At 31.6% G+C, this 16,387-nt stretch overlaps 2 protein-coding genes across 2 annotated transcripts; one reads left to right on the top strand and one right to left on the bottom strand.

The window, feature by feature from the left end:
- Window positions 1–1,421: 1,421 nt before the first annotated feature.
- On the bottom strand, window positions 1,422–7,863 carry LOC134722806 (uncharacterized). The gene is made up of 6 exons (XM_063586432.1): window positions 7,743–7,863; window positions 6,886–7,277; window positions 5,827–5,892; window positions 4,503–4,589; window positions 3,114–3,245; window positions 1,422–1,832 (listed from the first exon to the last, which is right to left on the bottom strand). Exons 2-6 carry the CDS (start codon window positions 7,207–7,209, stop codon window positions 1,530–1,532), a joined length of 912 nt encoding a protein of 303 aa, XP_063442502.1. The 5' UTR covers window positions 7,210–7,277; window positions 7,743–7,863; the 3' UTR covers window positions 1,422–1,529.
- A 5,547-nt stretch (window positions 7,864–13,410) lies between these two features.
- On the top strand, window positions 13,411–14,514 carry LOC134722805 (extracellular tyrosine-protein kinase PKDCC-like). The gene has a single exon (XM_063586431.1). The coding sequence runs from the start codon at window positions 13,411–13,413 to the stop codon at window positions 14,512–14,514; it is 1,104 nt and encodes a 367-aa protein (XP_063442501.1).
- Window positions 14,515–16,387: the final 1,873 nt, after the last annotated feature.

Raw genomic sequence — 16,387 nt, 5'->3', positions numbered from 1 at the left:
TTGTCATCAGTAACAACATATTAAAATTTGGGAAGCTTTGGTAGAACAGTTCATGCGTAAATGCACGGACACGACTGGAAACTCCCTTTTTCAATCTTTCAAGAACCATAACTCCTGAACGATAAAAGTCAAAATCGCCATTGTTGAACTTGACCTTCATTTAGTTACAATGTATCAGTAACAACATATTTAAAAAATTTTAAAAGCTTTAATTGAACGGTTCATGAGTTGATGCACGGACAACATTTGATTGCCGCCCGCCCGACCGCCGAGCATCCCCAAAACAATAACCGACATTTTTGTCACAAAAATCCGGTGAAAAAAGTCTGTATAACTGAGATTTTCAACAATTTATCAAAGTCCATAGCCCGTAATTTCGGCAAAAATTAGCCAAGCAGAACAAAACTTAAACTTGATCTGTAACTCATCATGGTTATCTCACATAACAACAATCAGCCCAATATAATATGAGGCAGGCAAAACCTGTGAATGGGGACGAAGTCTGTATGTATTATTTTCTTAGTTCAATCATGTTGATAAAATAAACCGAAATACCGTACGTAACGTTCCCGATTTTGGTTATGTTGTTAGGGAATTAGCTGTGACGTTCTTTAAGTTATGACGTCATATTCGATGTAAACAAAAGAAACGCTTTCATCAGGTAACGTAACGGTTTTTTTTCATATCAAACAATTATTAAAATTGAATTTGTATTGAGATCCAATCTTATGTTTACTAGACTGATAAATATAAAAAAAAATCAAAGTCTCATGCAAACAAGACAGATTTCTGCGCAAATGCGGGAAAACCGGAACAGGAACTAGATCTGAAAAAAAAACGTTAACGATTTTGAGTTCATTAGTACAATGAAAAATTTTCCCAGAATTTTTTTTTTTTTTTCATTGATTTTTCTACCGTAATTGGGGACTTCGTCCCCATATGAAGGCGTTTAAAAAAAACCTCCGTATAATGGTTTGTTACGGAATGACGGAATTTCGAAATTACGGAATTTCAGAATGACGGAATTTCGAACAAGGGTAAAGCTATATGGCATCGGCAACTTCGTTGCGGACCATACATATCATTACTTAAAAAAATTAAAAAACATTCTTTCAAACAGTCCAATCCAATACAGCTCCAAATAACAATAAATATTCAAATGATAAAATAAATATTCCAAACAAATTAAAATGTACAAATGCTGATGTCCCGAACTTTGAAGATACCAACTGAGTAGCCTCAGACTATAAATTGAACAACTTCAGATAAAACGAAAATCAAAAATCTTGTCAAACAGAAAAAGAATTTATTATTAACCAGGGACGTATATAGATAAGTCCTTGTATTAACATAGAAAAAATATTGAAAAGGAAAACAGTTCTTTTTTTTAAATTGTATTTATTTCATTTGCATTAATCTGGACAATATTTCAATTAAATGCTGGATGTGTTTTTATATCCAATGATCACACATTATATTGTAATGAGATGTTACACAGCGAATGAGTTTCATAGCTTTTTTAGGGTCAATCATTGTTTGTATGGCGGAGGCGATGAACAGTTTCCAAGTGCTTGGTCCTGTTGTTCAGTTGTTGTCATAGCTGTAGATGCCGGATACACAGGGGGTGTTGATTCTGTAGGAGTTGCATGTCCCAACTGTGCATGAAAGGCATGCATGTTTTGTAGATTTTGTGATTGTGGAGTCATACCTGACTGCACATGCGTCATTTGCGTTGGTAAAGCAAATCCTTGCAGTTGACCAGTATTAAGTGTAACTGGCATGTTATGTATAATTCCATTTTGACCAGTAGCTACATAAACATATCTCAATTGCTGAAAGTAGAAAGAATAAAAAATGTTTTGTAACGAGAATTTATTTTTAGTCATGATCACTCGTTAGCACTAGATCGAATTTATCTCAGAAGTTGTATGATTGTTTCACAATAGATTTTGATGAAATTCATATCAGTCATATTCAAAACAATTATATTGGTATTGAATTGAGACCGATTTAAATACACAAAACGCATACAAACATTATAACAATCATATAACACGAGCATTTATCCTGAATTAGGATTTCTTGACAAATTACAAATATCAGACAAATTAACTTTTAACTTCTCGTCCTAAACATTAATGGAGTCATAACAAAGAATGCATTAGAATGAAAATGCGTCTTTGCTTAGGATTAGCCTACAAAATGCCTTCGCTTCATACAAAATGCTCATCGTTCAATTCTTTAGTGTTTAAATAGAACCAGAAACATTTAAGATGCAAAAATAAAGGCCAGATTTAAGACTACCGTATGATGCAAGTGGGCGAACCAGCTTCATTTGAAATGCTATAAAAATAAAACACGTTGCAACTCCTCACTATCAAACTACGGATTAAATATGAAGTCATTGTTTTATTCAAAATAACATTTATTTTGCTAACGGACTGACAATTAGATATTATTCCTACTCTAAGAAAAGGGTACAGTAGTACAAATTAAAAATGAACTGTGAGATAGTTGGTGCGTTTGTCTGTCTTTTTGTAAATACAAGTGAACAAAGAGTTCTTCTTCGAAGTACACAGTTATATTTTTAATGTATTTGCCATTTCGATCATTAACACAACGAGTACCACATGGATTAGGAACTCGTTCTCTTTCCAGAGCACACTCCCCCGAATTAAGGTTACATTCGTGTTCTTAGGTCTAAGTAAAGTATGTCTGTGTTGTGCGTTTGCTCTTGTTTATCTTTTATATGGTTTACAAGTTCAGCAATCGTGTTGCTTGTTGTTTGTTGTCAGTTTTAATTCGACTCATGACTTTAATTTACTCCTTTCGGATCCTCAATCGCTTGTGTCTGCATAAGTTTATCACTCTCAGTCACAAAACAACAGCTGGTGTTTATCACATTCCATTTACGAACAGTGAAAACAATATAAGTTTTATAATTTACTCTAATTTCCTATTTACACAATGTACTAATGACATCATGCAAGTTTATATGTATAACCCACACATTCTTTAAAGAAAAAAGTTGAATTTCACATGCGACCGTTTCAGTGAAATGATTATAATACTATACAAGGAATATAAAAAATATATCATCTCATTTTACTCACATGAGATGAATCCCATGACGTACAACAACAACAATAAGCAGAGGAAATAATAGCAACAACCATTTCTATAAAAGCAAACAAGGCCAAGAAAGATGGTAAAGTTGCAAGTCCACCACTCTCGTTTTCAGCACGCTGAAAATAAAAAAAAACTTCATTAATCATGGAAAGAACCGTATTACTGCCTTCCTATCATCACATGACTTATATGTGTCTAAAAGTCTTATATAAAAAATGCTAACCCTATACTTTTGCCATAAATTAGAGCATACAATTAAGCATTGGTATTGAAGTATTATAGTTCAATGTGTCTTAGAATCAATAATGACATATATTCGCTACAACTTCAGACTGCTTCACGGTGATCGTGCACGTTCAATAACAGAATTAGCCTGTCAGATTAGTAAAAAGCAATTATAGCTTTTATGTGTATTCATATCTCATTAACACTTTAATGTCAAAATGTAGAAAATGAAGTATCTAATATTTGCAACTGACAGGTTGATCATCATCAACTAAATGACCAACCAAATCGTGTTTTAAGGTAACACGATACCGAATGACGTTACGCCACGAGTTATCGTTCCTGACATTATCGAATAACGTTCACACATCTTTACACCAATGCATCAGGTTCTGCAATCACAAAGTGATTTTAGATTAAAAAAAATGTTTTGGTAACTATGTGACATTTTGAGTTGATAGGCAGGACTGGCTCTAATCAGACTGGTTCCGTTACAATTTTTTCTCTCGAAATTTACAGGCAAACGACTGACTAACTTTTTATTCAAACGACAGAAAGAGACTTGTTTCGTAGTGAGTACAAATACATTTTACATTTCTGACAATTACCAAATCGTTTGTTTCGAGTTTGGCTTACTTTTAAATAAGTTTACAGTTTCATTTGGGTTATTTTAATTTTAATGTTTAAAACCTACTAGGCTTATAAACACTCTTGAGTGCTGTCATATTTTAATGAATAACCGGCAAATACTATTGAATTCAGGTAAATGATAATGTGTTTTATTATACAGGCTGTAATTGAATTTTTCTAGTTGTAGATCATACATTTGTATATATTCTGACTTTATGTTATATTATGAATGTTTATAATATCTCTGTACCATGGATTTTAATTTATGAGAATAAAGATATATATATCTATGACAACAAAGATTAGGAATTTGACCGAGTAACGGGTTTGGCTGTACGGTTTGTATTTTCAGCTCTCAAACATCAGATATTTGATGAATTTTAAACTATTAGTTTCGCAAATTTAAAACGAAAAAACGTGACGAACTCAAAGACATGGTGTAAAACCGTGTTTAATGTGTGCATAATTATATACTTCGGAATGACTCTAAGAAATAACTCTTATCTCGCAAAACTTACTATACTGGCTTCTATTATTCCAAGACTGAAGATCGTTGGCATGAATACCGCTGCTCCTATGATACAGCACACCATGAACGCAATTTTCTGTAACATTTATAAATTATTGCAATATATATTTATCACCATTATAGCAGCACGCATATTTTGACTAAACGGTATTGTAAACTGAATATATACATACATTGTAACATTAAGTTTTTGTCATTCATATAGCCGTACGAGTCTCATTGGTTACCGATATAATTCTTACAAACAAGTCTTTATCCTTGTACTCCGAACCAAATAAACTTACGGTAAAATTACTAGAAATATGTAGAAATGATCAAACTAATAACTCGACACCAAAACAGATGATGGCCAAGAAAACTTAGGTCAAAGATTACAAACAGTCGTTTTATACTTCAATGCACCAGGATAAAGTAAGTATCAAACACGAAAAGTTATTGTTTTGAAATATATATACAATATTCGTACATTATGGAACTATAAAATGTAGCTGACGAGCTTTAGAAACAGAGTAGCGAGTACAAATAAATTTTATATTGTCCTCCAATGTACGGATTGTTTTATCCTGCAATTTAATATTGAGCCTTTACATATAGTTTTATCAATACCAATCGTTGAAATGTTTTAAATTTGCATGAACACGACTTATAGGGGGACCGCAAACTAAATAGAACTAACCCCAAATTGAAGCGTGATGATAACAGTTACTGTAATTTGAACGTTATCCTACCCTCGCAACAGAAGTAGGATACTATGAGATTATAAACGTCTAGTATACGTTTATCGCTTCGTGTTATCTGTACACCTGTATTTGTATAGTAGATAGGTTGATTGCAAGATAAATAATTATTAATAAAAAAAAAATAAGAAGATTTTGGACACCATCTAGTGAAACAAAATTTACCAGAGTTGAAATGACGCGGTTGTAAGCAACTTTACATTATCGTAGGCTATTTTCACATTTATTGTGTCATGTACGTGGTTCTGCATTTTTTGTTATCTTCAGACTTGTGTATCAGTATCAAATTTGTGTAGACATATTTCACAAGCATTAAGCTACTGAGAGTCATCTCCTACAGAGCAATTTTGTTTAAAAATAATTAAAGTCGAAATTAACATCATACAGTTCACAAAAAACAAACAAAACAAAAAATGCACACAACATTTAGTCAAAACAACATACACAAATTCAAACAGCGTAAACAAATATTTATATAGTTTCAAGTTGAAAATCGCCCTGAATTCAGCAAATGTTTGTTATCTTGAATTACAATTCAATTAGCTAAAGACATTGTATAGTCAAGGTACGACTTACTAAGCATCGCCAACTACTCCTTCTTTTCTTGTTCATGCAGAAGGGAAATAATCCAGTAAGCAGGCACTAAACAAAATTAAATGTAAACATAACTTATTCTTAATAAACTCATCATAGATACCAGGACTAAATTTTGTATATACGCCAGACGCGCGTTTCGTCTACAAAAGAGTCACCAGTGACTCTAGAATCCCAAAAAGTTAAAAAGGCATAATAAAGAACGAAGTTGAAGAGCACTGAGGGCCAAAATTCCTAAAAGTTTTGACAAATTCAGCTAAGGTAATATATGCCTGAGGTACACAAAAATGTAGAAAAGCCTTTAGTTATTAAATTTTGCAAAACAGTTAATTTATAAAATGTAACCATATAAATGACAATTCATGTCAGCACAAAATGTGCTGACTGCTGGGCTTGTGATACTGTATATATTATTTTAGAATTGAATGCTTCTTTTTGTAACTTCATTGGGGTGTAAAAGCGTTGACCGAAGTATATTTTGTATGAAGCGCGGGATATGGTCGTTATACTGTCATAAGTCAGGAATCTGGTGTACAGTAGTTGTCGTTTGTTTATGTAATATATACGTGTTTCTCGTTTCTCGTTTTTTATACAGATTTGGATGGAGAGTTGTCTCATTGGCTCTTACACCACATCTTCCTATATGTATAGACCGTTCGTTTTCCCGTTTGAATGGTTTTACACTAGTAATTTTTTGGCCTTGATAGCTTATTGTTCAGTGTGAGCCAATGCTCCGTGTTGAAGGCCGTACATTGACCTATAATGGTTATGTGGATGCAGAGTTATCTAAAACATAAAACAGAATCAAGCAGTCAATAAACAGTAATTGTCAGTAGACCAGTATCTTTATTATTATGTCTTCGGAAGCAAATCATAAAAATGTTTACTTCAGTGTTTTATAATTTCTAGACAGTATGATAAAAGTATGAATACATGCATTGATTCGAAAGGTTGTAATTAAAATACCAGAATGTAATACATGTACTAAGTACAAAGATGTTAAACAAGTAAACATTGCATGCAAATTAGTAACTAACTTACCCATCCTGAAAAAATCAAGCATGTCATATTGTACCCGAATAATATTGAAGATTGCCAGTAGTGACAGCCATTATATCCATTAACATAATAAGAGCCGGAGTATTGATTGTAATACGAGTAGCTCTGTGGACAGTTTTTGTTCATTCTTACGCCATCGAAAATCACGCCTACTAAACTCAAGATAGCGCATACAATTCCAAGTCCTATCTGTGTACCACCAAGTATTCGAAGTGTCCTAACACGGAAACCTCGTGTTTCTGCATCAATCGTATCGACGGATGAAAGATTCATATGAGTACAACTGTTGGTGTTAGTAGGATTCATATTATAAGGGTTGGACTAAGTGTTAAATGAACCATAGAAAAAAGGAAACCCAATCAACTGGAGGTATGCTGAAAAGAAGTATTGAAAGAAAAATAATAACGTCCATACGAAGTGATTCGGTTAAAATAATTAGTGCGAATAATTATGATTTGTGGAAGACTCGTTGATCATGCACTTTGAAATAATCTTTATAACAATCAGGTAATGTACATGGTTCTTAAATTGCTGTACCAATTAAACTCATCAACAATAACAATATTTTCACCCACAAATCAAGCATGGTGTTTTATTTCATATAGATAAGAATAATACAATTCTGATAGTAGATACTGATATGTAACGAATTTTCCTTGATTTAAAAAAAAATTGTTTCCATAAAATATTTCTTCGAAGTATGACTTTCGTATGATATATCAGCACCAATATCTTTTTCACTATTTCACAAACGTATACACTAGTGTTTCATTTCAAATTGAATTCAAACAGAAACAGAAAATTTCATTTTAATTTATATTTAATATAAATATTCTTACCAATGCTAAAAGTGTAGAAACACGCTATACCTTGTATTTTATCTAAATTTTGAAGTACAATTTACAATGCGTTATCTCTTAATCAATACATTTTACAATTCAAACCCAGTTACCAAGATTAAGTAAACAAAATTTCAATAACAGGTGCAATTCAAACATGACGATTGGATCTTATCATAGAGCTCTGTTTATTTTTAGATATTTTCGTCATATATGTACCGTTTAACTGTTTCGAAAAGGATGAAGGTGTAACATACTAATTTCTCAGTGTATGATACATGAAACAACCAAACAGGCAGTGGTGTATTGAATAAACAAATATGTATGTATCTAATTTACGCGATACCGTTTCCTTTCGATTTATGATATACAGTATACTACAAATAAGATAATTTCTAATGTTTTTATCTGTCAAACATAACAACAAAGTAAATATTCGTGCAATATCGATTTCTGTCACGTCAAATATAAAAATAAATATTTGATGGTTGGAGAATTTAATATATAAAAAGCATACAAACAAATTAAGTAATCATCACAAAAATACTGAACTCCGGGGAAAATTCAGAACGGAAAGTCCAAAACCAAATGGCAGAATCAAAATCTTAAACACATCAAACGAATGGGTAACAACTGCCATATTCCTAACTTGGTACAGGAATTGTCTTATGTAGAAACTCTATTATATTGACAACGATGCGAGAACAAAACAAACAGACACAGTAGGTAAAAATGTCAAAACAGGGGTACAGTAGTCAAATTGTGTTATCATCAAAAAGTTAAATCACAAAAATACTGAGAGAACATTTCAAAACGAAAAGTTCCTAATCAAAGGACAGAATCAAATAATAAATCACATCAAACGAATAAACATCAACTGTTATATTCCCGACTAGGTACAGGAATTTTAAAATAAAAATAAAACCGGTGGATTGAACCTGGTTTTATAACTAGCAAAGCCTGTCTCTTGTATGACACGCATCAAATTCCATTCTATTGACAACGCTGCGTGAACAAAACAAACAGACACAGTAGGTAAAAATGTAAAAAAAAAAAAGATTACGGCAGTCAACATTTTTTTACAATCAAAATACACAAAGCACAACATAAACAAATCACTATCAAGCTATATCATTCAAGCAGATATTGTGCTTTTGAAACTGACTCTTTTTAACTTGACGACTTTGGTAAGAGTTGTGTTGTCAACGTATATTTGCTCCCCCTTACATAAGTTCCAGTGGAAACTTTGTTATCAATGTCATAATACCTGTACCTGATGGAACAAATATTCTATACTATTTATTCCGTTAGGAACATCTACTGTAGTATTTTTTCCATTTGGAACTTATATTATGAAGGAACTTCTATTCCGTGACAGTGTTACTGAACAAGTTTTTAATTATCGTTACAACTTTGGGAACATAAACGTAATATAATAAAAATACTAAACTACGAGGAAAATTAAAAACATAAAGTCCCCAATCAAATGGCAAAATCAAACGAAAAAACACACAAAACGAATATACAACAATTATCATATTCCTGACTTGGTACAGGCTTTCTCAAATGTAGAAAATGTAGAAAACACATTTTCATTCCCTCGAAGGCTGCTATATTATCCACAACATATTCAGAAAAAAAAGATCTAAACATCCATGAGACTATATATGCGAGTTTTGTCTCGTAGTATTGCATTCAACATATATGACTTGTCAACATCAAAAAGATAAAGATACAATGTACCTATGATCTATTAATTTGGAGACAAATGTATAAAGAAGAGAAAAATGATATCACAGTCATGTTCTTACTTGTATGTTTAAAATGTAGAAAACACAGACATTTTATTCAACAACTCCTTGAAAAATTCTTACTGAAATAAGGGTAAAAAAGACAAAGTATGACGTTTCTACTTCGTTGGAAAAATAAAAACTGTCATTCGACATATTTTATAGTTCATAAAGACTTATTATACTTCACCTATCAACAATTGTATGTCTTTTGTCGTTAGCGGTTAAATTCTTTCATGAATTGTTATGACATAGTTCGAACAATAGCTTGCCATATGGTGTGGTCGCTCGTTAATCGTTAATAATCTTTAGTGACGCTAGCATATCTTTTTTGTAATATTTCATTTACTCCTTTATTTATTTCAATTTGTATGTAATTGACGTTACCAAACATATCTTTATAGTCATATGAATGCAAGGTCAGTGAGTCTATACATTTCTATAAATTTGTTCTCTTCTCTTCTTCTTTCAAATGTAAATTAAACAGATATTTAGGCCACTAAATTGAGGATAAGAGTGGGATTAACATGATTAATAGAAGAATTGAAAATACTGAAAAAACCGGCAAAATAAAGGATACAACAATAAATCAAAAATATGCATAAAGGGCGGCGAGTGTTGAAATACCAAGAACACAGACTCATAGGTAGAAAATTCAAATATTTCAGAAATGAAGACCCCTACAAGATCCTCAAAAGTGTTAGGGATAATTAGCCACGGAGTATATGCTATGAAAATCATTTTGCCTATTTATATCTTCTTTTTCTATGATAATTCGAATTTGATTGTATGATATCATCCTGTTACTGAAGGTTTTAGAATAATACGTGCCAGACTAATGCAATCAGTTAATAGATTGCTTGAATTAACTATCTTACGATTATGAGACTAGTGCATGTGTATTAACAATTGCAATAGGATTAAAGATTCATTAATATCATGACGACATTTTTACAATCAATAATTTCATTTATAGTTTGAGTTGGTATACATTCCGTGTTATGTTTTTAACACACTGCAGGTATGTGTTTGTTTTTTTACCATTTTTATTTTTTAATTTATCATTTACATTTCCCTATATACATCCTTACCATGTTACATTGTATTTCATATAGAACATATTGCAGTATCCAATTTGTTTTTCTGGCTAATTGTTTTTACAATTTGAATAAACAAGGTCTAAAATATTTCAAATACATTATTTTCTCTCTCTCTGTATCCCATTTTCTCTTGTACAATGCTAATATATTTTATTCAAAATTTATTTTGCCGTTTGTTTTTGACACGTATTGGATATTTCCTTTGAAAGACTCGGATAACTCTACTCATACTTCTTTTTATTTACATAATCGAAGATCAAAATATGAATTAATATCTCATATAATATTACCTATTGTCATTGTCTACAAAAAGGGTTTAATTACCGAATTGTGTCTGTTGACATCTGATGATGGGCTTCAAAGCGGTACATAGTTATTGATAATGTTCCCCCAATATCAGGATCACCTTTTAATTTTAAAACAGTACTAAGTAATCCAACAACGATGACAAATGAACAAGGGGAGAAAGAGTTTCCTTGTCGCCCGCTTTCAAATAAAAAAAATTAAGTCGAGTGCCTTATATCTATATCTGAACTTTATGTACCTCATTTACGTATCTGAGGCTATAAATGGTGTATATTAAGAATCACCTGAATTTCATGTGGAATTTGACATAGGAATTACATCTGAAGTTTATAGACACGCTTACCTCTGTTCATTGTGTATAAATTTCTTTTTATTTACGTAATCGAAGATTAAAATATGAAAAATTATCTCATATAATATTACTTGTAAAGTAGACGCTACTTCCATTGTCATTGTGAAAAAAGACTGAAAGAAAAGGTATTTTATGGTATTTTTTTGAAATGTGAAAATTTAGATGTTATCTATATAAGTTTATTTTGAAGTTCACGTGTAAGCTATGTTTTGTGTGAAAATCACCAGAATGCCACATGAGACTCACATTAACCTTAATTCACGTGCGATTCAAGTAATCACAATTTCTCTGTGTATTTTTATGTAGTGAATAAAATGACATCATAAATGTCTGCTCTTATTCTTGATGTGACACATTATTATGTATCACTTCTAATTAATGTTGAACTGGTTAAGTCTATCAACCACAACAGCATATATGCCTTCCTGTGCTTTTTCTCTTACATACTGTTTGTTTTAATAGTAATGAATATTATATGACAATAATGAATGCTTTACTCCTATTTTTAACCTACTGTGTCTTTTTATTTTATTTTACACATCGTTGTTTAAGTAATGGAATTTCATAACACTGTAAACCAAGTGAGTAGTTAAGGTCGCTATAAAAAAAGTTTTAATTAAACATTTCCTACATAAGGAAATGCTTGTTCCAAGTAAGGAATATGGCAGTTTTTATCCATTTGTTTAATGTGTTTGAGTTTTTGCCATTTATTAGGGACTTTTCGTTTTGAATATTCATCGGAATTAAGTAATTTTTGTAATTTTTACATTTTGCATACCTACATGTAAACTATTAACTTTCTTGATACATTGAATTTTCGTATTTTTGTCATGAAACATTGCACCAATTAAGCTGTCGTTTTATTTTTTTTTAATAATAAAAGTTCATAAAGTCGAAATAAAGCAAATGTTGGTGACGCCTATATTCCTCAGTTAAAGACAATTTCGTACTAAAATTCATATGCAAGTTTAGTTTTAAAAAAAAAATGTAAAAAAAAAGAAGTTGTAGTTGTAATATTTTTTAAAACAATTATTATAGTTGTATTATGATTCTATATCTATATTTATGTACAAGTACCTTTATCATTTTGCAACATAATATATCTACTTCCGGTCGACGTCAATTGAAGTCTTGATTGACAAAATCGGCTATATGGTAGGTGCTTTTGAACTGGTATAATCCGATTGATACATTTAATCGTAAATTCAGTATGATGATAATGCAAATAGAAAAATGACACTAAGTTCGAGTCTATCTTAAAGCGATATGTGTTTTAACATTACCAAAATGCGTTAGGTTTTTCTAGGCTTTAAACAAGGTTGATAGGGTTCGTGTTGTTTATTCTTTAGTTTTCTATGTTGTGTCATGTGTACTATTGTTTTTCGTTTGTCTTTTTCATTTTTAGCCATGGCGTTGTCAGTTTGTTTAAGATTTATGAGTTTGACTGTCCCTTTGGTATCTTTCGTCCCTCTTTTTGCACCCCTATTTTTTTTAAATGTCCTTTGCCAAGTCTTTGAATGTAGCAGTTGTTTTTAATGTAATTAAATGATTCTGTTGTTCTTTTAAGCTGATGTGTTTGCCGTTTTTGATTTCTTTCAATCGATTAATTACTTTTGAACAACGGTATACTACTGTTGCCTATTTAGAATACCAATTTGTTATGGTCTGCATAATATTTACAGTGTCACTTTTTATCTTTCCTCCGCATGACTCTGTTAGAGCATTTTCTGCGTCAGAAGCACACTTCTAAAACTGTCATAGTAATGTAATACATACAATGATGGCGTGCCTCGGGAGATTTGCATAACTCTTTTATATCGTACGAAAACAGACTATGACTTCTAATCATGTCTGTCATTGATACATCTTAATGGTGACCAACAGCTAAACCTTTAGATATTTAACCAATGCAGTTCATACTTGCTTCACATACATCAATACCGATATTTTCATGAACTTCAATCATAATTTACTGTGAGAGTATTAAATATGTTTTATTGCAGAAAAATAATACATATTTTATTTTGACAGAGAGGTTTCACCAGATATTTTGAAACAGTGATTTTCAACTACCAGATCAATAATCCAGGAAAATTAAAACTAAAATGTTAATTCAGACTATGGCAAAAATTAAATTGTTTGTCTTCATCGCAACATTTGCACAACTTCTGATTTGCCTGAATATTTTCCTTGGAACGAAACAAGATGTTGCTGACTTCAGAGGTGCTTTCAAGTCAAGTTCTAAACGATATAAAGAATCGAAGTTAGAATTCATTTTTGAAACAGACATGGAAACTTTTCCTCAATTTTTACAGTTAAAAAATATTGAACAGAAAAACAGGCTTTTGAAAAACCCATACATCTTTAATTGTACCAATATTAACGAAGTGCACATATTAAAGTCCAATGTTGGAGGAGGTAGATCAAAAACGGTTGATATTGGGATATTTGAAGGAGAAATGGTTGTAACGAAGAGGATTTCTGACATTAAGCCAAAGGTTATCAGTGAGGAATACAGAGAGGTTCTTTTCATGAAGGAAATATTACTAAGAGACCAATTAGAACATCCGGGTCTCATTCAGATGTTAGGATTTTGTGTTCGATATATAAACAGAGAAGGATACAAAGGTTTTCCATTGAATGATATAAAAGCTGTTTACGAGTATGGTGAAGAGTTTGATATCCAAAATTTGAAATTAACAACGAATGAACGACTTATTTATGCTTTAGATCTTGCTAATCTTTTATTATATCTACACAAATCTCCATTAGGATCATTGAAAATAGGTGATTTCAAGAAAACACATTTTCTGTTAGTAAAGAACAAGATTAAACTAATTGATTTAGATTATATGCATAACATTGAAAAGCAATGTCAGTATTCAAAAAATGAAACTCTAAATGCATGTCCATATAAACTTGCATGTACGCGTCTGAACAAAGACGAGTTATCGAACACGTCCTGTGATTATGAAAGAGGCTGCAACATTGGAAAATGTGCGGGATATAACACAAAAAGAAATATATACCACATATATACAACTTTTTTTAAACATTTGTTGAGACCGGAACTATTTCCTCTACAAATGCAAAAGATATTACTTAATTTACTATCGACTCTAAATGACAATGATATCGAAGTAGAAGAATTAGTTGAGATATTGGAAAACATCATACTTTCTTTGACCATTACATTAAAAATTACTTTAAATCAGAATAATTAATACCTATATTATATATAGAAAATGTAGCGAATTAAAGGTAACTCGGTTGGAGAAAAATGAAGAGAATTTAAGAAAACTGGTTGGAGAAAAATGTAGAGAATTAAAGGAAACCGATTGAAGAAAAATATAGAGAATTAAAGGACTTTAAAAGCATTTTGAATTTAATGTTATTTAATATATCAACAAATCTAAATCTAAAACTACGTTCAAACCTATGATTGCATTGGATAAAAACCGCAATTTTTATACGTGTGCATGTAAAACAAATTTCGTTGTAGAAGGGTCTAAAAACAGCACAAACAAACATTTTCCAAAGGACCAAAAAAGTAAAAAGTATACTTAAACAAAACGCATTTGACTAACAGTTCAAACAACTGATGTTCTTTAACCCTGCTGACTGCCATTGGCGATTGCCAAATAATATTGATCACAAGATGTCACAAAATTGATCACAAGATGTAACAAAATGGATCTCAAAATAACTTTAATACTAAACAGAAAACAATTAACTAGTGGCTATGATGTTATGCCACAAACATAAGGTGTTAATATTTTTTGTACACCAGATCCGGATTTCGACAATAAATTTATCTTCAGTGATGCTAGGGATCGAAACGGTATTTGAAAGGTCATATATAATGTACCCTCATTTTTAGATAGACTCTTGAATTTTAAGAGATATAGATTTAAGAGATATAGATTTTAAGAGAATTTATAGATATATATAGATATTTCTGATTGTCTCTAAACTAAGATAACATTTTAAAAATTTAAAGTTATGTAAGTATTCATATATTACTTGCATTGGTGTAAGAAGTGCACAAGGTCTATTTCCAAGAGATACAAAAAAAAAACCACCAGCCCATATCAATGTAGTGATTTCTATAACATGTGGAAAATTGTCCGGCTATTTAAATGTGGAACATTTTTGGGCAGCGCTCCAGACGACCCAGTCAGTCACCCGATGGTGGTCGTGAGGATTGTGATGATCCTTGATCCTTATTTTGATAAGAAAATAATTGAGATTATCAAAGCTTTTATTAAAATCAGGATGGAGACTCTCTTGTTCGTGTCTAACATATATAAAAGAAATAAATCATAAAAATAAAAGTAAAAATCCATTATTTATATTAGTGTTTGTCAAAGGAGTGTCATTTTTGCAGGGCCACTAGATTTGCGGCAAGACTAGTCGATTTTTCAGTGCATAGGTCCGGATGACCAGTACAAAAAAAAGCTTAAATTCGGTCCATGTAAGTGCCCAAGGTTTGTTTCCTAGCCATGCTAGATTCTAGCCTTATATTACTTGAACTTGTATCATAAGTGCTGCATAAGTGTCAACGGTCTGCAATACAAGAAAAGAAAACTAGCCATGTATTATTTGTATTTGTATTAGGCGTCCATTGTCTATTTCCTAACGATCGAGATAAGTACTAGCCCTTGTAAAAATGTACATAAAATTGAGAATGGAATGGGGAATATGTCAACGAGACAACAACACGATAAAAGAGAAGACAACAGCAGAAGGTCATTAACAGGTCTTCAATGCAGAGAGAAATTCCTGCACCCGGAGGCGTCCTTCAGGTGGCCCCTAAAAATATATATACTAGTTCAGTGATAATGGACGCCATACTAAACTCCAAATTGTACACAAGAAACTAAAATTAAAAATAATACAAGACTGACAAAAGCCAGAGGCTACTGACTTGGGACAGGCGCAAACATGCGACAGGGTTAAACATAGTTATGAGATCTTAACCCTCCCCCTAAACATCTAGCCAATGCAGAAAAGTAAACACATAAATACGCACGTTAAAATTCAGTTCTGAAGAAGTCCGAGTCTGATGTCAGAAGATGTAACCAAAGAAAACAAACA

The sequence above is a fragment of the Mytilus trossulus genome, chromosome 6 (assembly GCF_036588685.1).
Source record: "Mytilus trossulus isolate FHL-02 chromosome 6, PNRI_Mtr1.1.1.hap1, whole genome shotgun sequence".
Taxonomy (NCBI): Eukaryota; Metazoa; Mollusca; class Bivalvia; order Mytilida; family Mytilidae; genus Mytilus; species Mytilus trossulus.
This window is presented reverse-complemented; position numbering and strand designations above follow the sequence as displayed.